Source organism: Mastigoproctus giganteus, chromosome 1 (genome assembly GCF_048544385.1).
Source record: "Mastigoproctus giganteus isolate SK-2022 chromosome 1, ASM4854438v1, whole genome shotgun sequence".
Lineage (NCBI taxonomy): Eukaryota > Metazoa > Arthropoda > Arachnida > Uropygi > Thelyphonidae > Mastigoproctus > Mastigoproctus giganteus.
This window is the reverse complement of record NC_143575.1, coordinates 207,786,920-207,813,185: the sequence shown is the minus strand read 5'-3', so window position 1 is coordinate 207,813,185 and position 26,266 is coordinate 207,786,920. Positions and strand designations below refer to the sequence as shown.

The window sequence follows — 26,266 nt, the reverse complement described above, 5'->3', positions numbered from 1 at the left end:
GTACAATAGCGGCTAATGGGGGGAACCCTGGGGTCCGCCACAACAATTCATGAATATCCCCCACGAACCATTCACAAAACCCCACGAGGGTTTTGTTAATAGTTCACGCACCCCGCCATAAGACTTGAGCTGTTCCCTCGCAGCCTGTCTGCACTGCTCAGAGAAGTTCACATATGACTGCACAATTACCCCCAATTCTTTTTCATTCTTTACTACACAGTTGGTACCACGCAGTTGATACGTTGATTATTGTCCACACATCAAATACCTTGCATTTGCAATATTAAACTTCAATTGCCACTTCTCAGCCCATCTGCCTGAATATTTGAAATTTCATTTATCACCGGATATAATTAGATCAGGATATGTGGAATTGGCCACATCTCATAGATAATATAATCAGTCCTTGAGCAAAACTGAATTCAGTCAATTGATATTATTAATGCTGGAGATAACTTCCCTAACAGAGCTCGAGCGAAGCTGAGTTTCGCAGCGGATTACTGGCAGCCTCAATTAAAAAGAATGCAACAGAATTAAGAAGGCAGACGGTTGTAATGAAGTCTGAAAAGTCAGTGGCGCAATTAAATCTGATAACTGCATCCCACTTTATTAGAGGAAGTCATAAAGCGTTTAAATAACTGGGTCAGATTAAAATGACTATGGAAGTTAACAATCTACCTTCATACGAGTGAATGATTCTCGGTAATACGGCACAATAAGGGACAGAAGAATTACACCTGCAATGGCAATGACACTATTAAGGGCAAAGGAATCAATGATTTGAACAATGCGGTGGACATCAAGCTAGACAAGTTTAGCCATTACTGCTCACTATAAAAGCATTCAAACATAAAATTGGGGAATATTATCCATATAAAGACCGTAATGCTCGGTTGCTCAAGACCAGAAGTCAACAGAACAATTTTAGAATAATAAAGTATATTTGCTGGCCAAAACATTGAAAACTTTTGTCACTGACTGCATACATGTGTCTAAAACAGAAACGAAGAACGTGGTCAAGCATGTTGCAGTAACGCGTACTGCACCTTTGTAATTAACAAAAAGAGGCCCGAAAGTTGCTGGTGCATGCAGTTCCACGATGAAGAAGAAAGGTGTAACCGCGTTTCACGTATTAATCACTGCGCGGATATTTGGTACAATGATTCGCGAACTCTTTCAGGGACAATGCTAATCAGTTAGCCCAGCTAACAATTTGAAAAATAAAAATATAAAGTGAGACCCTTTTATATATATATATATATATATATATATATTTTTTTTTTTAAGAGTATATTTCAGTTATCAATATTACGTAATTTCCTTTATTCAACATAATTATTAGAAAAATAGTCTTACTTTCGTCGTTCAGTTGAACTTTATTACTGGAACATATGGGAACCAATCAGAAAATGCGTTACGATAGCCATCTTGTGGACAAGATGGCTAACTTAACGCTTACGTTCACAAGCGCAAGCCTACCATTCGTGAACATATATGGCACACAATGGCCAGTTAGAGGGGCCACTTGCTGATAGAATTTGCTATCTCTGTTAGCCACAGTCATTGTGCTTACAAAACATTATCCGTTATGCCTTAGTCAACTATTCTCTATAACATAATTACTTTGGATATGAATAACAACTGGCTGATAAATTATTCAGACGTTTGTTTAACCATTAATAATTTCGATATGTTTGCAGTAATTCTTGAATAATTTTATAAATAGAATGAAGTTAAAAATTTTGAATTAGAAAATTGTCTTGTGGAAGATCACATACTGTATTTTGCACCAAACATAACGTTTCTTATATCTAATGATAATATCGCAAACAGATATTTCTTTAATCTTTTACTTATACCGCTTAACTTATATTCATTATGGTTGTTGGGTTCTTTCTGACTATCTGTGGTCCTAGTCCATGAAACTTTCTCCCTTCCCCTTTTAGTATACTATTTATACATTGAGTGATCGCTGAATTATGACCACCTACCTAATACCGTGTGGGGTCACCGTTTGCACGAATAATAGCAGCTGTTCGCCTAGGCACAGACTCAACTAGATGTCTGAAGACGTCTGTAAGGATCTGCAGCGATGCTGCCTGAAAATCTTTCCACAGTGTCGGAATAGAAGATGGTTGTGTGTCCGTACGCCTCACTTCCAAAACATCCCGCAGATGTTCAATTGGATCAAGGTAAGGTGAATTTGGAGGCCCAAGATGGGTGACATCTTCACTGTGTTCCTCGAGCCACTCGTGCGCAGTGCGGGCCCGATGACACGGCCCATTATGATCTTGGAAGATCCCGTTTCTGTTCGGGAAAAAATACAACATGGCAGTATGCACATGGTGCATACTGCGCCAGGTGCAGTCTGCGCCGTAGCACAGTGGTATCGCCATCGTCCTCCCCACACCGGGGAGGACGGTGGCGATACTTTTCCACTGTGATACCACCGAGTGGAAAAGGTTCCTCGATGACGCGAGGAACTTTAATGGGCGTTTTTCACTCCGTGGCTGAGTTAGTCGGTCTCAGGCGTAGATAGCAGGGTCCCCCCCCCCAGAAACTGGGGGTTTTCGTCCAACAAAACAGACAAATCGACCATAGAACACACGCAATTAACAGACATAAGATACAGAGCACGGCAGATGAATTTCATTATTCGGGTGGCCTAAAAATAATAGTAATAGTCGCCAGGTGCGGCACTCAAGATAACAACACACGTATTTACACACTACATACATACACTTGCCAGCCTAGCCTTTTGCCTTTTCAGATGCTACTGCGGCATATAGGAGAAATCCTGGAAACAGCAATTAAAACAAACACACTTTGACACTTTCATCTTGAGTCCTCACCAGTCAATTTTGAATCAAAAACAATAAACTTAAATCTGAGTCAAAAACAAAGATTATGATTGACCAAAACAGATTAGACTACAACCAGCCACCATCAATCAAAGTTAATCTGAACATTAATAATGTTCAGATACCGTACGTCTCCCAGAATAAATATCTGGGAGTTTTGCATGATGACAGGCTTTCCTTTATTCCCAATGTTAAGAGCCTAGTGAACAAAATCAAAAAATTTACTGCTAACGTGATTCGTTTATCACGACATGACTGGGGGTATTAAACATCATACGTTGGCGTTATACTACAAAGCAGAGTGACACTCGTGAAGATTAGAGCCAAATTATTATCTATACAGAGAACTATGATCTTAGCTACACACATATACTGTGGCGCCTCCGTAGCCAGGTGGGAAGGAGCAGCAGTGCGTAGCACACGCTTCTTGATTAGACCGGGGTTCGACCCCGTCACCACCAAATACGGAGGATGTGGAAAGGTCAGGGAATGACCACCGCATATCCCGGAGCAATATGGCCTTAGTTGCTAATGCTCCTAAAAACCAAATAACAAGGACAATACACACATATGCCGCAGGACAACCTCCACAAATGCGCTGCAGGTTATATCAGGCTGTATTCCTCTCGATCTGTACGTGGCATTTAGAGGAATGGTTTCATACCTAAAAAGAGGCCAGTCAGTTAAAATCTTCGACATTGAAAGCAATCCTATGCTGGACTTTAAACAAGAGAAAGCAAACCTATGGTCGAAATTCTTAACAGTATGGAGGAATAGATGGCAGCTAAGTGGAGGAATAGATGGTAGCTAAGTGACACTGGCAATATTATCAGGCTATATATACAGGATGCTACAGGATTTGTTGCCAACAAAGACATCAGGAAACGGTTTTACCCTTCAATGACTACATCCTTCCTACTGACTGGACACGGATGGTTTAAAGAAAAACTTTGTTTTTTCGGGCTTGAGTCCGATCCCTACTGCACTTGCGGGGAAATGGAAGGTTGGAAACGTGTTACCGTTTGGTCTAGCATATGAAAATCTAAGACTGATATCAACGAACTCAGTCGATCAATGAAGATAGTATGCACATTTTGGTACAAGATGCTCAAAACTTTATAGCCTTACAGACTTTCTCTGATCGGATCTTCAGAAGAACTGCTTTAACAAACAACACAGAAAATAGGACTTAAAAGAGTCTATTGAAATTGTGTATTCTTATTGATGTATATTTGTTTTATTAAGTTTATTTAAAGCTTAATTTTTGATATACTGTACTCGTATTTGTATACACAAATATGTATACACACATTAAAAATATATATTTAATGAACGATATATGTATATATACATATATTGGTCAGTGAAATACACAAACGACAATGTGAACATATAGCTTATGATATGGTCTAGCTTATGATAAATTCTAGCTTATGATATGTTCTAGCCAATTGAGCTAGCTTATATGGCGTGCATTAAATACAGTAATAGTTTTTACATAAAAAGAATAAACCATTCTTGTTATGTAAAATTCCGGCAACTCATGAATAATATAAAGATAAAATGCAGATTAATAATAAATGCAGATTAAAAATGCAGTTGGCGAAACTCGAGTGATGCTTTAAAATGAATAAATGTGGACTACCCATTAGATGAGCGGCTGATCACGTGGTAAAAAAATACAAATACAAATCCTAAACAAATAATTCCAAGCAAATGTGAAGTCTTAAAAATATTTGTGCAATTCTAAAAGCTTTTACCTGAACGTATACAGTATTAGTTATGTGGTTTTAACATTTATTTTAAAAAACCTTAGGGCAGGTGGATTACACATTCGTTTTAACGTGAAATGCGTCATAATATGAAAATTGTTGCGTGTTGTATGAAAAAGTGTTGAGCATACAAGCACTATTGGCGTGCCTGCAACTTTGAAACATTAACGTTCTTGTATCATGTGAACTCCTCTGACCTTATGTGGTCTTCCCAGGGTATAAGAAGAAAATTTATTTATTGAATTATGATGTAAAGGAAATTAAAAGCACTGTTACACCACGTGATAGAATTTTAAATGTTTATTGAATTGATTCACATCAATTTACATTTAATACTTTGGCTATATATATTCAACTGAACCCCGTCATCAGGTCTGAATTTTTTGAACCGCGAAATGTCATCAAAGTATTTCTGTAAATTGTAAGGTGTAATTTAAGTGTTTTTAATTTCCTTTAAATCACAGTTAATGGTTAACCACGTGTCGTTCGCCTTTCACACAAGTTATTTATTAATTTTGTTAAAATAGGGCACTGCTTGAAGAGAGACAAAATATTACAGCACTTTCTTTACTGCAATAAATTGTAATAGGTTTCTTAGAATTAGTGAATTTCTTTTATATTAGTGAATGAACCGTTTAGAATTTCCGTGCAGTCAGTAAAATACGAGAACCACTCGTAAACCAAGCTCAGCCCTAATAAACGATCAACATGTAGGAGTCAATTACCCGAAGTAATTCGAAAATTTCAAGGCGCAGCTTGGGGACCTCTCTCTCTCTCTCTCTCTCTATTATCTCTTAAACACAGCCATTGGCCGGTCAAGACCTCAATGTGCAGACAGTCGTATAATATTACGCCTTTCCTCTGCAGCCACTCACCAATAACATCTGCTGGTACACAGATAAGATCTTCTTGGTATTTGAAAATAACTCGCACAGAAAACCTCATACGTTATTTCGAATCCCAAAAAAAAAAAAATGCTTTAAAAAAAACTAACGAGTTTTAACGATGTTGTAAATAAATTCAAAAGATTTATCAAATTTATCTTCTAATTATTGATTATTACTGCAAGATACTGAATTTAAATATAGTTTGGGTCATAAATTTACGACCTTTTAGACAGAGGCCCAATCAAGTGAAAGCTATCAGTCACCAACACTAGTTTAAATGAAAGTCCACTATATAGACTTCGGTAAACAGAAAAGCTTCTTTATGTTAGTCATCGGTTCTAAGAAATTTCTCTCTTTCTTTTTTTTTTTTTTTTTTTCTTTAAGGTCGAAGAGGAGAAGGAAGTGATGCAATCGTTTGGAATTCCTTAAAGGCATACATAAGCTGTGTTGCGTTAACATCAACAGAACCCAGAGGGGAAAAGAAGAATTGCCGGTTAGACGGCGTACAAATCACAGCTAGCAAACAAATACTTCTTTATCTGAAAAGCACAAAATATTAAAACAGTGCGATGATAGTATAATTCTTATAAAAATAAGCAAAACATTTAAAGTTTACAGGATGATCAAACTGTGCGCCCATTGAGGAATGTCAAAGTGTCGGAAGATACCTCTGCTGCGATATTGCTGGGTTAACGAACCTAGCACACGGTGAATGTGCTCCTTTCTCACGATTGACGGCAATTGCGGGTTTGTAAGCGTAATCTGCGTCCTTCCCAACTAAGGTTGCGCTACATACTACGTAGTAATAATCGGACGCCTCTGGGACCAATTAAAACGCCGATGACAGAACATCAGGCAACAGCATCCCTAGAGATGTTTAATTAGATTTTCTTCTTTTATTGCTTAGTCGCGAAGAAAGACAGAAAGAACTTTTAATAATAATACAGGCTATAACGGTGCCTCCCTGAATGAACCAGGAGTGCGTATTTCTTAGACAAAAATAAGGGAACACACAAAAAATAAGATAATATATCAACTCCTCATACTGTCGACATTTTTCTAATTAAAGTTTTTCATTAAAGTTCAAATTAGTATTTTTTTCATAAATTGGCCTTCCTCTAAGTCGAAATTAAATAACTTTCATAAAAATCTGCATTAAATTAATAATATCTCAAATACATTTACTTGAAAGCCAGCCATTCACAAAAGTATCAGAATCTTAACAAACTATTTTCTATGCACAATTCAGGAAAAGTGGGCTTAACACTTACGTCACAGTTACTTAACACAAATTCGTCACAGTTCCGGTCAAAGGACTGTGACGAATTTTTCAGTCCCCTAGCATGGAGCTTTCGTGAAACTTGATCTTAAAAATAAGTACTTTATAAACTACAATCAGATGTTTCAAAAAAGAATAGTATTTATCTTTCCTTGTTATTCCATGTGATACCGTACTTCTCTTAATTCACTTATTACACTTCGATTTAAAAATCACGATGATTATATCTGAGGTTTGTTTATAACAATTCAGTCACAACGCGCTACATGGTTTTTTCTCCCGAAAACTCGGGTTTTTCGTCCAGCAAACAGAAAATCGACCACAGAACACACGCAGTTAACAGACAGCATACGCGGAGCAATATAGCCTTGGTCGCTGACGTTCCTAACACCTTATTGCAACAACGACAATGTGCTACACACTCGAGAAAAATGCTCACACAAGCTTCAAATGACAAAACAAAAATTATCAAGCTCAAGTCGGGAATGTAAGGAGATGGTAATTCAAATCGTAGAAAACGAACTCTCAAACTTCATCTTTGCACACTTTTGGACCCGAGTGCAGTAGTAAAAAGACTAAGAAGACTATTTGTTAACTTTGCTCCTTTTAGAGATTTTACTGCGACACTTTGCAGTCTCACACTCACAGCCATGATGGAAGTTCCAGCTCAACTGTGTAATTGAACTCAGTTAAAAATAAATCACTCAATTTGAAGTACCATATAGAGATACCATGTTTTACCCACACACAAAAGAAGAGACATTCTAAAGAATTTTTCTTCTTTTGTGAAAATAATCTGATCAGCAAATGACGTTCCAGTTTCGTTAAATCCATCTTACAAAACAACTTCATATGTGACCATAAAGGGTGTATGGGCTGGTCATTCTACTCTGCACAATACGAACTTGTCAAAGCTTGCATGACTCGCTCTGTATTTTTTCTGGCGTGTATCTGGAAGATCTGGTAAGCCAAACCAGCACTTTGAAAAGATATGTGACAATAAATTGTACTTCACCCATATACAGATACACAGGTACAGCAGCATCACTGAAATGCCATATCGAAGGAGATTGCAATTTCATATCTCTGGACAAATATTGGCCATCACTGTTTAAGGTGGAGAGTAGTTATTCAAGTCAATTTCTTGGAGATAAGGCATATCATGAGTGCTACTTACTACTGCTGTCCTGGAGAACTGTTCCAAAACTGTATGAGTATTTTAAACGAGAGTATTTTCTACAGGACATTGTGGTGCGCTGTCCTGCAGGAAACAACATATATGACTCTGACAACGTTGCGTTGTTTTTTTCTTAAAAACACACCGTTTTCAAAATTCCTGGGGGCATTTTTGAATCCTTTTGTATCAGGAGCCCACAATAGAATTTGACGTACAATGCTGAATCGCCCTGAAGATGCTCAGTTCTGTACAGTTCGGCACAAAAATAAGCAGTTAAAAGTATTTGCTGTTTAGTTTCTAATTCCTGAATGATAACCATAAAAAATATTAGAGTTTTCTGTATTTGGAATGAGGTAATACCGCCCAACTATTTCAACGATGCTACAGATGAGCGCGCGTGTTTAGTCATGGCAGTTCTCATCAATTATGCCCCAGTTATCATGTCACGACTATTATTCGATGACCAAAATCACTGCGGCTCCCACAGCGACAGTGAACCAATTCGAGTATTAGAGATTCTTTCTGGAGAAGAAGTGGGAAACTTAAAATAAACGACACACTAATGGGTGTCTGTCCACCCCTCTGAAGAGACCCCAACGCCATCGAAGCGGTTCTAAAGTGGCAACATCTCATTAAGAATAAAGGACAATGTTCTTATATTTTTATAAGTGTTCCTCATTCATAGTACATATAATGACAACTTGTAGAGTCCTTAATTGATAGTCCTTAATTCCTATAGGCCCTCCATATCAGATCAATGTCCTATCTAGAGAAAAAGAAGAAGAGGGAAAAAAGGATAGCCCAATAGGCTTATAACAGTCGATGCAATTTAAATGTTTGACTGCTGAGGCCTTAACTGGATTAGCGTATTCGAACTTGACAAGCCAACAATCGAAAGACAAAAAAGTAAAACGAGAGCACAGATAGGGATAGAGAGAGACGTTTCTCACCGAAAAAAAGTGCAGGGAAGGGAAAAAGCGAACCAATATTTCTTCGAATGTGTAGATTTTTTTATGCACACCGATCGAGGATAAGTTTGGCCCTTCAAGTGCCTTCCTAAATTCAACTGTAGTAGCAGGCGTAGAAGCTGCATAAAGTTAAGTGGCATAAAAATATATACAGTATCTAAGGATTCTTATCACAAAATTAACTCCCGATAATGAGTATATTATAAGAATATACTCATTATCGGGAGTTAATTAATATGCGTGATGGAAATAATACTCCGCAACAGGGCAATTAGAGAAAAATGTTTACTTGTGAGACCTGATACAAGTTTCGAAATATACAGAGATAAGAGTTACAGAGGCAATGGACTGTTTTTCCCATGTTTTATGAGATCTGGGAGGGTATGTTTATTGCAGAGAATCACTGAACTGTGAAAACTACTTGGAGGACGATAGAGAGAAAGAATAATGGAAAGATCAGGCGCACCGCAACACCTTGTTCAGGTGCCTCTCTCTCTCTCTCTCTCTCTCTCTCTCGTTTTTCCACCCTACCCCCAAGCTCCGCAAGAATTATTTCAGGGAGAAAGGCATGCTAGAGACCGCCTTCGAGAACTAAAAAAAGAAAAAGAAAAAACACCGAACTGAAGACTTGTAACTTCCCTCGGATACTTTTTAAAAATTCCTCGAGGCAAGTAGAAAAACTTAGTCAATACAACAGCAGCCGAAAGCACCGGTGCGTGAAAGAACGCCTGCTACTAATCAGAAACCGGATAAAGGACAGAGGAATGAATCCAGGTGTCGCCACTGTCTGATGACAACGCAGTAAACTCGAACTGAAGTCTTCCAAATTACTACTTAATTAAACGGTTTCCGGGGGTGTTTTTCTTTTGACGCCCTTAGTCGACTCCCAAGGATTGTAACACCCAGTAAACCAGTCGTCTCAGTTGGTTACAATTACTTGCAGCTTGATGCCGGTGTTCAAGGCTGCTTGAATTATTCGCAAAATACTTTCACTGTTTCTGTCAGAAGCTTACGGTACTCTACTAATGCAATATTCGTAGTTAGAACTTAATGAATTCTAACTGATATTTCAAAAAGCGAAATATGTTGAATAAGAAGCCTTCTTGCACTGCTTAATAACTTGTTAGAAACATGCACATCCGTGAACTAATCCTTTACTAATTTGTTTTTCTTTTTAGAAGTGGAAAGGCTGTCACCCCTTTAAACATATGACATTTGCCACGTTACACCTTCATTCCGAACTGAGCGCAGAAAATGTTGGCAATTTAACCAAAATGCGACACGAAGTAAGTTCAAAATGAGTTAGGGGAAGTTTGATACATGACTATGTGAGAAATGCATTTCTAACGGGTCTTATTTACACTAAATGAACAGAAATCATGGGATAACTACCTAGTAAAGGGGAAGGCCCACCTTTTGCCGGGATAAGGGCAGTCACACAGTGAAGCATTGAGTCCACTAGTTCACGAAAGCGTTCTACTGGTATTTCCATCCATGCTTCCTGCATCGCTGTCCATAATTCCATCGCATTCCTGGGTGGAGGATCCAAAGCTCGAACGGACCTTTCCACAGCATCCCAAGGATGCTCCGCAGGATTCATGTCCGGTGAACGGGGAGGCCATTCCAGGGTGGTAAAATCTGCGGAATTCTCTTCGAACGATGTTCTAGTCACCACGGCTCTGTGGGAAGGCGCACTGTCCTGCTGGAAGAATCCGTTGCCCTCTGGGTGCACGATGACCATGAAGGGATGCAGATGGTCTGCAAGGATGGACAAGTAACTTGGACCGTTCAGAGATGCGTCTGGACGTACCAGAGGTCCGAACGTGTGCCAGTTGAACACGCCCCAGAGCATTACCGACCGTCCACCTGCTTGAACAGTTCCTTGTTGACATGACGGGTGCATAGCTTCGTGCGGTTTTCACCAGATACGCACCCTCCCGTCTGCTCGAAATAACTGGAAACGGGACTCATCAGACCAGGAGACCCGTCTCCAATCATCCAAGGTCCAGTGCCGATGTTCTTTCGCCCAGTTGAGGCGTAGAGTCCTGTGTCGTAGTTTAGCAATGGGACTCTGGTGAGTCGGCGGCTCCCATAACCTATTGCGGCTAACGATCGCCTGATGGTCTTGGTGAAGATGTTTCTGGGACCTCCCTCGTTGAAGTCGGCGGTGATTTGTGCCACTGTTGCTCTCTGGTTGGCTGAAACAATGCGAGACAGACATCGACGGCCACGTTCATCCACCACCTTTCTCCACCCACAGTGCTTTCCACGATGAGATGTTATTCCGGAAATGGCGTATTCCCGATACACTCTTTTTACTGCCGAACGGGGCAATTTCTGTACCACCTCCGCGATAGAGTGACCCATGCGTCGGGCACCCACTATCATTCCTCTTTCAAAGTCGGTTAACTCACGACGCTTATCCATACTAACATCGAATTACCGTCCACGTGAATACAGTGATGTAGTGTAACTATATGCCTGCCAAGCGGTGGGTTTGTCCACTAGCGAGAGGGGTGACAGCATTGCGTTGCCCAGGAACCAGGTATCCCATGAATTCTGTCCTTTCAGTGTACTGTACTAGCATTCTTTTAGTATGAAATTTATTTATTTATGTTTATCAAATATCAGGGTGAATTCATTTTTTCTAAATGATTAAAATTTTTTGCGCTCTGAGCAAAATACTAAATATGCTTTCCCTCCCAAAAAAAATTACAGAATACCTCTAGTTATATTTTTGTGCATTGTTTCGCTTCTGACGTTGAGTTGTTGAGCCTGGAAGTGTCCCGTCTGTCTGTACCCTTATTCAGGCGCTGAAGGGCTACTTAACTTCGCTAAAACATAAACATACAGTCAATGCCGGATTAATCAATAAGCAAAATAAGCACGTGCTTAGGGCACCAAGGGAAAGGGGGAAGCACAGTTTTTTGGGTTTTTTTCTAGCTATCATGTCAATTCTTTCACTGCCGCACGCTACTTTAGTTTATTTTTTGCAATTGTTCTTACCTGCCGTGTTCGACTTTTCTCCACATTGTTAAAAAAAGTTTTCTTCCAAAAAAATATCACTCTTGTGATACTGAAGGTTAAATAAAATCCATTCTCAATCAGTGTACTGTATTTATTACAAATTTATAATTTGTAATAAATACAGTACACTTATTTTCATGTGCATTTTTTAACATTTATTCTTCTGTAATTTTCAGCCCCGAGATGAAACGTGTTCAATTAAATGGTGCAAAAAAGAAAAAGAAAACTGGCTAAAAAGAATCAACAAAAGGTTTTGGATTTAGTGGCTAATACTGGAAAGCTGACTAATTTCTTCATAAAAGTTACACAACCTGATCTTTCAAATCAAAACAGATCTCCGCTAACAGAAGCTACTTGTACTGTATCTGATTATGACAAAAATGAAGATGAACAAAGCTCCATACCTATCAGTACCGCTCGGTCAACTTCAAGATCAGAACATCATGATGATGTTGAGGTGTCACAGGCTGGCTCAACTGGTACGAGTCTCATTACTGAACACACTTTGCCCGTAAATTCTCTTGAGGTAAGTTGCTCTACAAGACTGCCTGAAGTTGAAAAGATTGCTGAATATTAAAATCTACAGGACCAAGGTGAAATGATTCAATCTGCAAAAGATGAAGTAAATAAAGCAAAAGATCCAGGGTTGTGGCGAGATTTTTCTGCTGATGATGTGGCTTATTGGATTGCTTGCGGACCCAGTGACTGTCAACACCACAATGGGCCACTTGACAAATCTTGCCGAACTTTCAAAAGTGACAAACAAACAAAATATATTGTTCAGAAAAACATTTCTTTGGGGTAAAAGCCAATGGTGAGCAATACAAGAGAGAGTGGTTATTGTATACACCATCAACAGGAGGCGTCTCCGTAGCCAGGTGGGAAGGAGCAGCAGTGCGTAGCACACGCTTCTTGATTAGACCGGGGTTCGAGCCCGTCACCACCAAATACGGAGGATGCGGAAAGGTCAGGGAATGACCACCGCATATCCAGGAGCAATATGGCCTTAGTTGCTAATGCTCCTAAAAACCAAATAACAAACAAAACAAACCATCAACAGGGTCAGTTTACTGTTTTGTAAACTTTTTACTCGTGTTTTGTTGAATGAGAAGGGTTCAGTGATTGGCGAAATACTAGTGTAATTGCTCATCATGAAAGAAGCACTACTCATTGAGAGTATGCTAACATACTTAACTCATTAAACAGATTGGATGCCTTGTTTCTGCATCCAATCTGTTTAATGTATAAAAGTATAAAAAACTAAAGTATAAAATTAAAGTATAAAAGAAGATATCTTATGCTAAATTAGTTTTGAGGACTTGATCAAAGACTTTGCAATTAAAAAACCTAGAAGAAAACGTTTTAAAAAGTAAATAAATAAATATAAACCTATAAGTAAATCTTTGCTTATATTTTTTGACTGCTATTTAGTGTTTTGTTAAAAAAAAAATTAAAAAAACCAAAAGTTTTTATTTAATATTGTTGTGGGGTCTTGCTTGGAAGAAAACTGAAAAAGAGTTATAAATTTTCAAACTCTTATTTTACGTTCAGCACTTATTGAGTCTTAATGTCTTGTAAGTTAGGCAATGGAGAAGCCGAGGCCGAGGGGGGCACCATTGTTGGGCTGTGCTCAGGGCATCACTTGGCCTTAATCCGGCACTAAATAGTCTTAAATATAAAATGCTAAGAATACCAGTGGCGGAATATTTCGCGAAAACTATTTCAGAGAAGAAGTAAAGATCGAAGTACTGTAATAACAAAAACCTTACCCTCGGCTCACTTCGCTGCTAGCTTAGGTGTAAGTAGGACAGACTCGGGTAAAATACAATTTGATAATTTTTTACATGTAAGACTATATCGTGCTTTAAAAAAAAATTACCATAACTGCACAAAAAATATCTGTACCTGGAAATTGCTACGTAAAGTTGTCCGTGAGCAAAAACACCAAATTTGTTGAAAGTCTGATCCTGAGATTTGTTGATTGTGATGACAAAGGCTAAGAAATTGTTTGCCCTTCAAAGTAAACAGCAAGTTAGTTTCACTGGTAGCTAAATCAATCTTCGGGATTTGAAAATCGGTCGGATTTTTTTTTTTTTTTTTTTTCCCGCTGAATTTTACTGCTAAACAAAACTTATTGCAAAAGGAATGAGGTCAAAAGCTTGTTTAGCCTCTGAGTTATTCAAATTCAAAGAGCGGAGAAAATTATTACATATACCGGGTATTTATAAAATAAGTTTCCCTATTCAGGAGACCCTAGTGTCAAAACGGTTAGCGTTAGCGCAGTGAAAATCGGTGGGTATGTCATTTAGGGTATGGGGAAGCGATTTGTAGGAGAAAAAAAAATATATATATATAGTTCAAATTTCCGCCACCAAGGGAAAAATAGCGCTGCACATACGTAAAAATTGTCTTTTACTTCAAGACACGCTGCTTACGCAAATGACATCCTGTTAGTTAAAAGCATAAAGGCCAATGCCACCGTCAATAACCATTATGGCTCTTACAAAAAAAGAACGTGCTCTTTTAGTAAAACTGTTCTACCAGAATAATAGTAACGCTAATGCAGCACTACGTGAATATCGGAAACTTAAAAGGTTGCGAAAAGGACCTTTGACCTCAGTGGGGCTTCGAAAACTAATAAAGAAATTTGAAGAGACTGACTGAGGAGTTAGGTGTAATTCCAGGCAGGGGACGACCACGTATCGAAACGGATGTAGTGGATGAAGTGGCCATTGCAATGGTCAGAATGCGAAACACTACCAAACGTGTGTCAAGAGACTTGAACCTTCCTTGGTCTGTTGTACGTAAAGTGCTTCGAATAATTTTACGCTGGTTCCCATGGTGCAAGAACTGGTCTTGGAATCAGCAACAACGAATAGACTTTTCTCTACGATTTCAAGCTCGTATGGAACTTGACGATACATGGGCTCGAATGATCTTGTGGTCTGATGAAGCACATTTCACTCTTCGTGGGGCTGTAAATGCACAAAACTGCCGAATATGGGGAACTTCTCGTCCATCTGCTGTGTATGAAAGACCACTACATAGCTCATACGTTACAGTATGGTGTGGATTCACAGCAGACTTTATAATCGGACCGTTTTTCTTTGAAGAGTCTACACCTCATGGCCCCGTAAGGTGTACGGTAACTAGTGAACGGTACTGCGCTCTTCTAAGAGATCACATTATTCCAGCTCTGCAAGAAAGGCAATGCTTGGATACTAGTGTTCATGCAAGATGGTGCCCCTATCCCATGTTGATCGACAAGCGAAGGAACTGCTCCGTTCAACATTCGGAAATCATGGAAATCATTTCTAGAGACTTTTCGCAGTTCTGGCCAAAAAAAAAAAAAAAATATTATATTAGGCCGTAAATGATTACATTAACCAGTATTCGTGTCTGTAAATTGCGTGTGTTCTCTGGTCGATTTGTCTGTTTTGCTGGACGAAAAAAAACCCAGTTTCTGGGGGGGGGAACCTTGCTATCTACGCCTGAGACCTACTAACTCAGCCACGGAATGAATAAAGCCCACTAAAGTTCCTCCCGTCATCGACGGAATTCCAACTCGAGCCTTTTCCACCCGGTGTGGTTAGGACGGTGACGCTACCACTGTGCGACCCGCGCAGACCGCACTTCTGGCCAGCCCGATCAGCAGACCTCAATCCCTGTGATTTCTGTCTATGGGGATACCTGAAAGACAGAGTTTACCGTGACTGCATACAGCGTCGCCACCGTAATATTATTACGGTGGCGACGTATACAGAAGCTTGTCGATTTGAAAGCAAGCATTAAACTGCTGTAGCCAACACCCCCAATGAGATGCTACGCGAAACTGTGTTGCACGCAGTACTCTGTTTTCAGAATGTCATCTCAAGTGAAGGAAAGCACATAGAACAATATCTGTAGATTTCTAAGTTCTGATATTAAAATCTAATCCTAAGTTAAGTATTCCATCTCATGTTTACAGTGCCAATTTCTCCCCTGGTGGCTTACATTTGAACTAATTGTTTTTCTTCTACAGATCGCTTCCCCATACCATAAATGACATACCCACCGATTTTCACAGCGCTACCTCTAACCATTTTGACATTAGAGTCTCCTGAATAGGGAAACTCATTTTATAACCACCCGGTATATCTCCGGTCCTCCTTTTAACAGCCGGTCGCCAACCAGCGACATCCTAACAGTGTCAGTTTTGCAGATTCATAAAGTTATTATACACTTCGGGTGGAAATGAAGTTTACAATCTTTTTGCAAATTCATGGGTTGCACCAAGTTATTTACAATTTATTTCCTTGTAATCATTTTTGTACACAAATTACTTTTATCACTTTTTCTTAATTTTTTATATTATTAATGGGTTTACGTTTATAAATGTACATTTTAAAATAACATACAAATACCATAAAAACAATATCATTCTAAAACGTTTAGGTTGGACTCTTATAGGGAGCCAGACGGCCTCGCGGAAGTGTAATAAACACATGCTCTTTGTTTAGACCGGGCTTCATGCCCCTGACTGCTAAATACGGTCGATCTGCCAACCCACACTGGACCGTCGTGGCAGATTATGGTCCATTTCCATCAACATGAATTGTTGAGGAGGCTTCCATCCTGCAGTGGATTGATAACGGCTGCAGCTTACCTTACCTTACCTTATAGGGACTCAATCATTCTACTCCCAACTGATCCACTGCTGGCGCCACCTAATATTTTTGCTGAGTACGTAAAGGTATTATATGCTAAGCTCTTAAATAATAAAAAAATTAAAACAGTTTTACGTTTATAAAATAAATTTAATATAGGTCAACGAACAAATGTTTGGTCATACAGAATTGATGTCATGAGCTTACTAGCGCCACATATCCACCTGCACTGAACTGGCGTTAAAACTCATTTAAACTGCGTGTTAATCTCATTTCTTATTTTCAAATCAATTGTGAATTACGTTATTATTTACCAAATCGAAAGGCGTTTCATGAGTGGAACGAGTATAGTAGACTGCTACCCCTGGTCTAAACGCATCTTTATCTTTTTAATTCCACCTCTACTTTTCTAATAGGGGAAAAAAAAAAAAAAAAAAACTAAGTCAGTTCGAGCAGACTGTTCACTGCTAAAAATATCTAACCTAGCGATGGAGTCAACGGACGAAATGAATACCCATGGCAGAATACTCAAGATCAGGCTACAAAACTGATTCTAGATGGATTTTCATCTGAAGATAAAATGGAATTAGTGGTTGCTGTAATGTGTATGTGCTTTAACCATACACATTTAAAGGGTTGTAGGCATTGAAATTAAACCTCGAACTTAATGTTCGCTCTTTCGAACTATAACGCCACTTACAGAGCTCCTCTAGTATGCATCCTCAGTGACGGTATAGTGATTTCGCTACTTGTCACTCATTTGAAGAGGTCTAGATTCGATTCCCGTGTATGAATTGAAGAATCTTTAAAAAGCTGTTGTTAGCATCTCAGAGGCAGAAGTAGAGTTTTCCCAGTGAGTTATTCTGGGTTTTTCAGCCCGTACAACATGCAAATCGGCCGACGAACAGACATTCTATGAATACATTTGGATGCCACATGAAATCTGAAATTATTTCCAACCAGGCGCATCCCTTCTTTGGCGCAACGTGTCCATTTGCAAATGGGCTCTTCCAATAGGACAAGGAACCACGTCGTAACGACAGAATTGTATAGAACTAGTTTCCGGGCCATAAGAGCAAATTCGGCCTATTGCGGTGGCCTCCCCACTCTCAGGTCTCAGTTTAATTGAGCAGCCGTGGAATGAGGTGGGATGAGTTTTTCAGAGTAAAGATCTGCAATCATCGAATTTGCAATAATTGTGGGAAACAATGAGATCAATATGGACCAGCATTGCTGGTCCATATTGATCTCATTCCTGTGCCATGCTTTCTCTTTTCGTGAACCCTTCTGAACACTATATAAAATTTTGGTCTAAGCAGTTTAATTGGAGTCGAGAATCCATAGAAGGTGACCCGCTCTCTGAACGACCAAAGAAAGTGACAACTCGAAAAATGTGCCAAAAAACCTGCATAATAACCGAAGTTATTATGCAGGATAGACGTATGATAGCGTAAGATCGCCACAGAATTGTTCGAAGATAATAAAGCACTCAAAATCTACGTTGATATTATTATGTTTATTTCTGAATTGGAAGTATGTACATAATGGGGCAAACGTTTCCTTGTATTTTCTTACCACTTCTTCAGTGACAGAAACCTTTGCAATATCAACGTCATAAACTTCGGCCAAAAGAAATTGTTCTTGCAAAGACAGCTGTCACTGAAGAAGTAGTAAGAAAATACCAGGAAACGTTTGCCCCATTATGTACATACTTCCAATTCGGAAATAAACATAATAATACCAACGTAGGTTTTTAGTGCTTTATTATCTTCAAACGACACAGTTTACCTATGCATTATGCTGCTAAACGAATACCTTAGCCAGAGATGTAATATTTTGGGGGGTCGGCACTGACCATCTTCAATGAAGTGGAAATGTCAGAGGTCAGTTCTTGTTGGGTGTCAAATAATGCTCACACCCCTTTAGAAACAGTGCAGGGCTGAAATTTGTGATGAAAATTTATCTGCATGATCCACAAGGTTTCTGTCAAGAATTACAACTGGCGATGAAATGTGGATTGATTGCTGGGATCCGGAAACAAAAGAGGAAACCATGCAATGGAAATACCATGGGTTACTACCGCCCAAAAAAATTCAGGACTCAATCGTCTATCGGAAGATCACGGCGGTCAATTTTTTTTTTTTTTGGGGATATGGAAGGAATCTTTTGATAATCTACATACCACATAACAAAACAATCACTGAAGATAGCTGTTTTCAGAAATTTAAGAGGGCCATGAAGGAACAGAGAAGAAAGGAAATTGACACGAAATGTCTTACTTCTTCATGAAAATGATCCTGTGCACAAGTCTCATAAAGTGATTGCTGCTCTGGGAGATTGCAATTTCCAGAAATGAAACTAATCACTCTAGAGTCCAGTCCTGGTCACTAGCAAATAGACCCTGTTCAGAAATCTGTAGAAACGTCTGCGTGATCATCGATTTTCAAGTAATGAGGCTATAAATACCTTTTTTAGAGACCAGAACAAAATTTTTTTCCAGGTATTTCCTCTTTGTTCTCAAAATGGAGTTCATTTATTGCACTTAACGAAATGGATATAAAATATATATATATATATATATATATATATATATATATATATATATATATATATATATATATATATATGTTTTTGAGAAAAATAATTTAAAAAATAGGCTACTTTTTTTTTATTACCGAAGCAGATAATTTTGTGAGTGATCTTTGAATCATACCGGCAGGTCCGCCATAGCGTGGGTAGGGGAGAACTCATCGTCTTGGCACTGCATCGGAGTGCTGAGATAAGGGTGTTCCCTCCCTATGCATTTCTTCCCACAGTTATTCCTCCAGACTTCCTGTAACAGTATGACGCCTCTATTTTAGTTACTGCCCAATACTTCCAGCCTTCCAAGTTATGCGAACAACCAAGTATCAATTCGGCTTTTATAACTGGTTGTTATTATTATAATATGTTATTGTTGTTAAAAACATTGAATGTTGTTCACTTACGTTCTTCTGAAATATATAATGCAAGTACGTATTAGTAAAAAAAATGTTCGGTTGTCTATAAAAATTATTTTCATCGGATGCCAACCAGCTGGCGTCCTCAATTGCCAACCCGTATAAACAGATTACTAATACATAAAATTCAACCGAAATTAGTCCAAAATTAATGTGGGCAATTTGATCTGCAATCACCCTCTCCAAAATCTACACAGAGTGAAAAAAAAAAAAAAAAAAACCATATACAGTACAATTATATCGGCTGGAAAACCTACTGATATCTCAAATTACTACTGTAACATGGTAAACTGAGTGCTGTAAAGGTTTTTCTTTAACGTCCACCCAGTTGGATTTCATTTCAAGCGGGTTCTTCTGTTACTGTTAGTTAGAATCTGCACAGAAATATTTTCGGAAACATTTTAACGCAGCTGCTATCCACCCATTCCACCCTCCTAGTGCAGAGAGTGGATAGCAATTGCTTACAGTGCCTCTTTGTTCACGTCATAATACGTCATAGTGGGGAAACCAGTTTTCCCTCCACCAGACGCCACCCGAAGCGTCTTTGCCGTAGTCCATTACACAGAAACACAAATTCAAAGGCTCTCTCTTTCCGCTTGACCGACCTTCTTCAACATGCTTCACATAATGACCTAAAACAACAGCCGCACTTGACCCAATCTGCTAAAGTCGACGAAGTAATAACTGCAATAACTTAGTACAGTACGTTCGTGCTCCCCCAACAAACAGGTGTACCACCCTCCCCTTACACTGACACCTGTCGCAAATACTTTGAAACTTATATAAACTGCTCTGTTATAGTCGGAAACATGCTGGAAGTACAACGTACAGGATGCACTCAAATGATTACTTTTATGACATAAACATATAAACAACTAAAATAATATGTAGGAACTTTGTGTTAATAACTTGTTGGCATGTAAGAGCTGTAAGCTAGAAACTTCTTAAACTCACTTCGCTAGCCCATCAGTTTTTAGAAATAGTTTTATATAAATAATTCTGGAATTTTCTTTACAAGAATTTTATATGCAATATTTTAAGTGTAATAAAGATTACGATTACGTTTTAATTGAGAATTTACGAAGGATAGCTTACCTTCGCTTGTAACAGCAATCTGGACAGTCCACCCGCCTCTGCCATTTTGAAATGCGTGAACTCTTAACCTAAAGTGACCGTACCGCCATCTCGTAGGGAAAAAGTAAACCAGGATGCTTTTTGAACTGAATCTCCTTCCGACTCTCATAAAAGTTTTTATCCTGCATTATACATTTCCTATGAACGGTAATCATAATTTATTTTGTCAAGGTCACTTGACAAGTATACTATTCAGAAATGTTATACTGCAAATTTACACGTAAAAGCGATTAAGATGGTTTAAAAAGTGTCGTTTTTTATGCAGAGCCAGTGTTAGGCTTATGCAGTTGATGTAGCTACGTATGTATACAGAGTAGTACAGTATTCTATAACTACGTGCAGCAAGCCTCGTACTTTCATGCAGTTGGCGTGCGGACGACGTCAAAGACCTTGCATTGCGGGGGACCGTACGTAGAGAAGCGCGGGGGGGAGGCGAATACTGTAATTCATTATTGTTATTATTATTATTAGCCAAATGGTGCAAGGAAGCCTGAGGCTTATGCTGCACCAGCCAAAAAAAATTCCCCGAGTTACCCCGAGAGAGAAAGGTTGGTTGATATGTTGTTTAGTGGCACAAGGACTGCTAAGGCCATACTGTGCCTTGAGAGAGAGAGAGAGAGAGAGAGAGTCAGAAGTAGAAAGGAATTACCAAGAAAGGGAAGAATGATGATATCCAGCTCAGGACCCTGGGAGTGCCACACCCATACTCACCAGATGTGAGCTCCTGGGGTTAAATTTTCATAAATATCACAGAGAATAAAACATCAATAAACATTTTTTTAATCCATAACTTTTCCAACAAATCCTCAACCAGTTTTTCAGGGAAGGGATCACGATTTCCCATAAGAGCAGTGGCTGCTCTTATGGAAATTGGCGTAGATTTTTTATTTTATTTATTTATTTATTATAATTTTTTTTTGGCAGAGGAACAAAATACAATCAAATTTTATAAACGTCTGCAAACGGATCGTGTGCACAGTATATGCGCTGATGTACACAGGTCGTTGTAACCAGAAAAATCTAAAACAGAGAACAATATGTACTAATATAATTCTCTCAAATCTTTTGTGGAAGAATATTATTATATCAACAGGGCCGAGTCTGTATAATTTAGCACCCGGGGAAAAAAAGAAAGTTTATCTTACACATGAGGAAAAAGTGAAGCATTTTATAGGTTATAGAAACTGCTTATGAGAAAAATAATATTTATTTTGTTTTTTATACTTCCTTGACTATGATACTTTGTATTTTTCTTTGATATTTATATATATATTTTTTTATTTATTTATATATATATATATATATATATATTTTTTTTTTTTTTTTTCAGAGTATTTATTTCACTGCTTGAAAATAAGAGTGACAGAACAGGGGCGGACCTAGACTTTTTTTTTTCCTGGGGAGAGGGATGATATAATGATGGTGATATATTTCTGAGGAGGATTTTGAATTTTTAACCTAGCCTTTATACAATATACAGGAAATGTAATATGAATAGTTACTATACGACAACTGAATATCATAAAACAAACGGTATTTGTTCCAATTTAGTCAGACTCTGAGGGGATACGCAATTCCCCTAATCATCCCCCCCGAACAAAAATATTTTCAAAGGTACTCCGAAAAAAATTACATTGTAAATAAATACTTAATGAAATAAACATGGATGTACATACATACTTCAACATTTGTACGTGTGTTATTATAATAAAAAGGTTTGTAAATTATTAAGTTTGATATATAGCAGCTTCCATTTCTCATTTTTATGAGTCAGCTGAGATTTTTTTTTCTCCCTTTGACCTAAACTTTTTAGTAAGCTCTTGGGAACTTCGTAGACGAGCGGTTCTCAAACTTTCTGAGCCCACGCCTCCCTTGACCTGTAAAATTTTCTCAGTGCCTCCCTTAAAGTAAAGCATCTATAATTGTGTAATTTCTTATTTTTAATATGTTAATACAATAATTATTAATACTACATGAAATAATAAGCATCTGTAGTTCTAAATTACTAACGATTATTATCAGTAAGTAACACGCCAAAAACAATAAAAAACACAATCGCACAACGCTGAAACCATATTTTCAACCATGCAGCTATTGCTATACTCTACAATCTACCTATATATGTCATACATAGTACGCACTAAATTATATATATATTACATTACATCATATCAATCATAATTCATCAATCCATTTCAGCAAAATATAATATTTTTTTCCAAATAAATGTTTATCTTATGTTTACAGTATATCGAAATTAGAGTGAGATAGGTGGCGGTAAATGATTTAAAAAATAGGTTATAAAATTTAATGTTATGTTATGAAAGTTTATTTATATGTATATATTTTTTTATTTATATATGTTATGTTATGAAAATTACATTTCTGTTAAACTTTTCGCGCCTCCTTTTGCACTAGTCCGTGCCTACCTGTTTGGAAATCGCTGTCATAGACCTTGGGATATGCCTAATGGATAATCCAGCGCTGGCTAGTTTAATTAGGCACGTAATGTATTGTCTGTACAAGCATACATGATATAATCCATTTGAACTATCATATAATTTTTGAAGCTGATTTCTACCTCCACTACATCATGTTCTATTGCTTTACTAGTTCCACTACTTTACTGCATTTTGCTCTGGAAGAACAAATCACCTTTATCATCTCCTGTGGTGTCAAATCTCGTATGTGGTATAAATTGTGACTGATTTTTGGTAAATTAAGCACGTAATTTACATTACTGATCCCCCCCCCCCCATTTTATTGACATTGCTAATTTTATCTGTTTTAAAAACCTCGTTTCTATATTTTTCAACTCCTCTTTTCCACTACTTTTAAGCGCGTATTTACCGTTCACGAGAGTTTGCCGATTTATAATTCCAAAGATCAGTGAGAGATACCTGTAATTAAAAAAAAAAGTGGTGCTCAGAACATTTCCCTGGCCCTTCCGTATGACAATTAATTTGCCCCTGACTAAGGATGATCCAGAAATGATTTGAAGGAATTTACAGAAAGCTTATTAAATAACATAATATTCAAATTCCAAATATTTACCATTAAAAAAACCCCATTAATCTTTTAAAACTAATACAGTATCGGTAAAAAAATAATAAAAAAATAAATACCCGCACGTTAGGCCTTAACTTTTTTTACACCAGTGATAGTAAGAGGTGGAACAAACTTCCATCGAGCGCTGTGGAAGTTGATAGCTTAAATAGATTCAAGGAAGAAGTGGACAAACTTTTGAAACGAATGGATGGGTGAAATGGGAAGGGATTTTTTGGCTGATGTTGTATAAGCTTACTTTCTTGCATCATATGCCTCTACTAATGCCAATGCCAACTGCTTCGACTTACGAACAGAGAAGAAAAGAGAGGACACATGCAGCAGAACCATACATGATGAAATTTCCCGAAAAACTGTTTGCATGCAAGTTCTACACAGTTAGCACAGATAAGACCGAATAAGAAATGTTGCGGATTGTTACAGACTAGCATGGTTAAGTAGCTCTCTCCAAGCAGTAGCATCAGGGAAGGTACCAGAACTTCCTTGATGCCATTGCTTGGAGAGAGCTACTTAACCGTAGCATTGGCTTAGGTACGATAGTTAATGTTGAGGAAATGGATAACAAGAGGAGTTCTCATCTGTATTGAGGGGACGGGACTCCCCTTTGTTGGAATTAAGACAGCCTTTCCCATCTGGGAACCGAGTGTATCGTTTTTAATATTTTAAATATATTTAATAGTTAAATACATATTTATTATAATTTTAATAATTTATACTTAATATAATAATAATAAATTTATAGTGGATATTGAGAAGCAATTTGTATTCCATCCAGGGCTCGGAATGAAGAGGAGCACGCTGGAAACGCCATTCCGTTTCGCGTAAGCATTCGTAATAACCCCGGGGCTCACATCTGGTGAGTATGGGCTTGGCACACACCCAGGGTCCTGAGCTGGATATCATCATTCTTCTCTTTCTTGGTGATTCCCTTCTACTTTTTCCTGGTGCAGCATAAGTCTCAGGCTTCCTTGCACCATATGGCTATTAATAATAATAATATCGTTCTGACTCGTCAAAAATTTACTAAACCTTTTCCGTTTGGTTAATCGTTACCTTAATAAATATTGCTTCCCGATTCCCACAGACATAAACAGAAATCAATCGTTACAGTTCGAACTGATCTATTATAGACTGTTCAAGTTTGTGCCTAAACTAATACTTTTGTGCACTCAGAGTGGGAGAATACTTTCTGTCAAGAGATTCATAAATCATTATCATCTCATCGGAACCTTTTAGAAGTCTGTTTTTTGTAGTTACCATTTGTAACTTCGTTTCTAAAGAACTCTCTACTGTGTTAAAGTGAACGCATTTATTTTTTTAAATTTTGAATAAATTATTATTATTATCATATATTCCGGCGCATAAGTCGACTAGGTGTATAAGTATAGTATTAGTACCCTTGAGGTTTTTGCCTTGAAAATTCGTCCTTGTCATTTATTATTGGCCGTATAGCTCGACACGTTTTTTTACAATCATCCTCCATTGCGAAAGAAACCGCAGAAAGAAATCATTGCTCACTTCTTCAAAATCTTATTAATACTAATTTTATTTTAATATTACGCTTGTTCTTGACAAAGGCCTATTATTTTGTTGATTTAGTGTTGTTATCGAAGAACAAGTTATCCAAGGTTGGGCTAAGGAGGTAACAACCACTTAATATGTTAATTACAGTAGACTGTCAAAATAACGGCATATTGAGATCGGATGTTTACATACAGCGCAGATGTCTTGCAGTACCGAAAAAAGAGAAAAACTGGGAAATTTTTATTAGCTGGTGCAGGCTTCCAGCCTCATAAGCCTCTCTTCCTTGTACCATACGGCTAATTGTAATAATAAATATACCCGCTCTCTCTTCCAAACTAGTTCGAACACGTGCTAGAACCGGCCCTAGGTCTATGAGCGGCCCATGCAAGATATTTTGGTGCGCCTTCTCCAACTTCCTATTAATTAAGCTTACGCATTATATTTTTACTATTAACTGAAAAATACTTACTTTTTTATTTTAAAAAAGAAACAATGTATGAGAGCCCCTGAAGGACAGAATCAAATATATTATTTAGGAAATAAATAAATGAACCACATTTTGCAATATAATAATGTTATTTATTATAATATAAATTATTTAATATAAACCCCTGGTTTATAGCGTACAATTACATAGTACATTTACCTAGTATAATTATTTAATATAAACTACTGATTTACAGCAAATCAGTGAATTTGCGGGGGTTGAGTCCCCTAAATTTTGGCGCCCTGTACGCCCGCATCATTTGATCGTCCCTGAAGCCGACCATGACACGTGTCACAACCAGTCAGCATTCCTTTACTGTCCAACTTCACACTCACAGAAATAACTTTTCTTCTTCCTCATTTATCCTTCAACTTCTGTTTTCCTGGATACATATTTCCTGAAAATTACAACCTACAAAAATTCAAGCCTAATGTCAACA

The 26,266-nt window shown here is 37.9% G+C and overlaps 1 protein-coding gene across 1 annotated transcript in view; it reads right to left on the bottom strand.

Annotated features, from left to right (window-relative positions):
• Positions 1-20,761, bottom strand: part of LOC150091482 (tight junction protein ZO-3-like) — a 549,427-nt gene extending 528,666 nt beyond the window's left edge. The window contains exon 1 of the mRNA XM_090375872.1: positions 20,712-20,761. Within this exon, the coding sequence (XP_090231998.1) occupies positions 20,712-20,756 (45 nt within the window). The 5' untranslated portion in view covers positions 20,757-20,761. The remainder of the gene's footprint in view (positions 1-20,711) is intronic.
• Between the last annotated feature and the right edge of the window lie 5,505 nt (positions 20,762-26,266).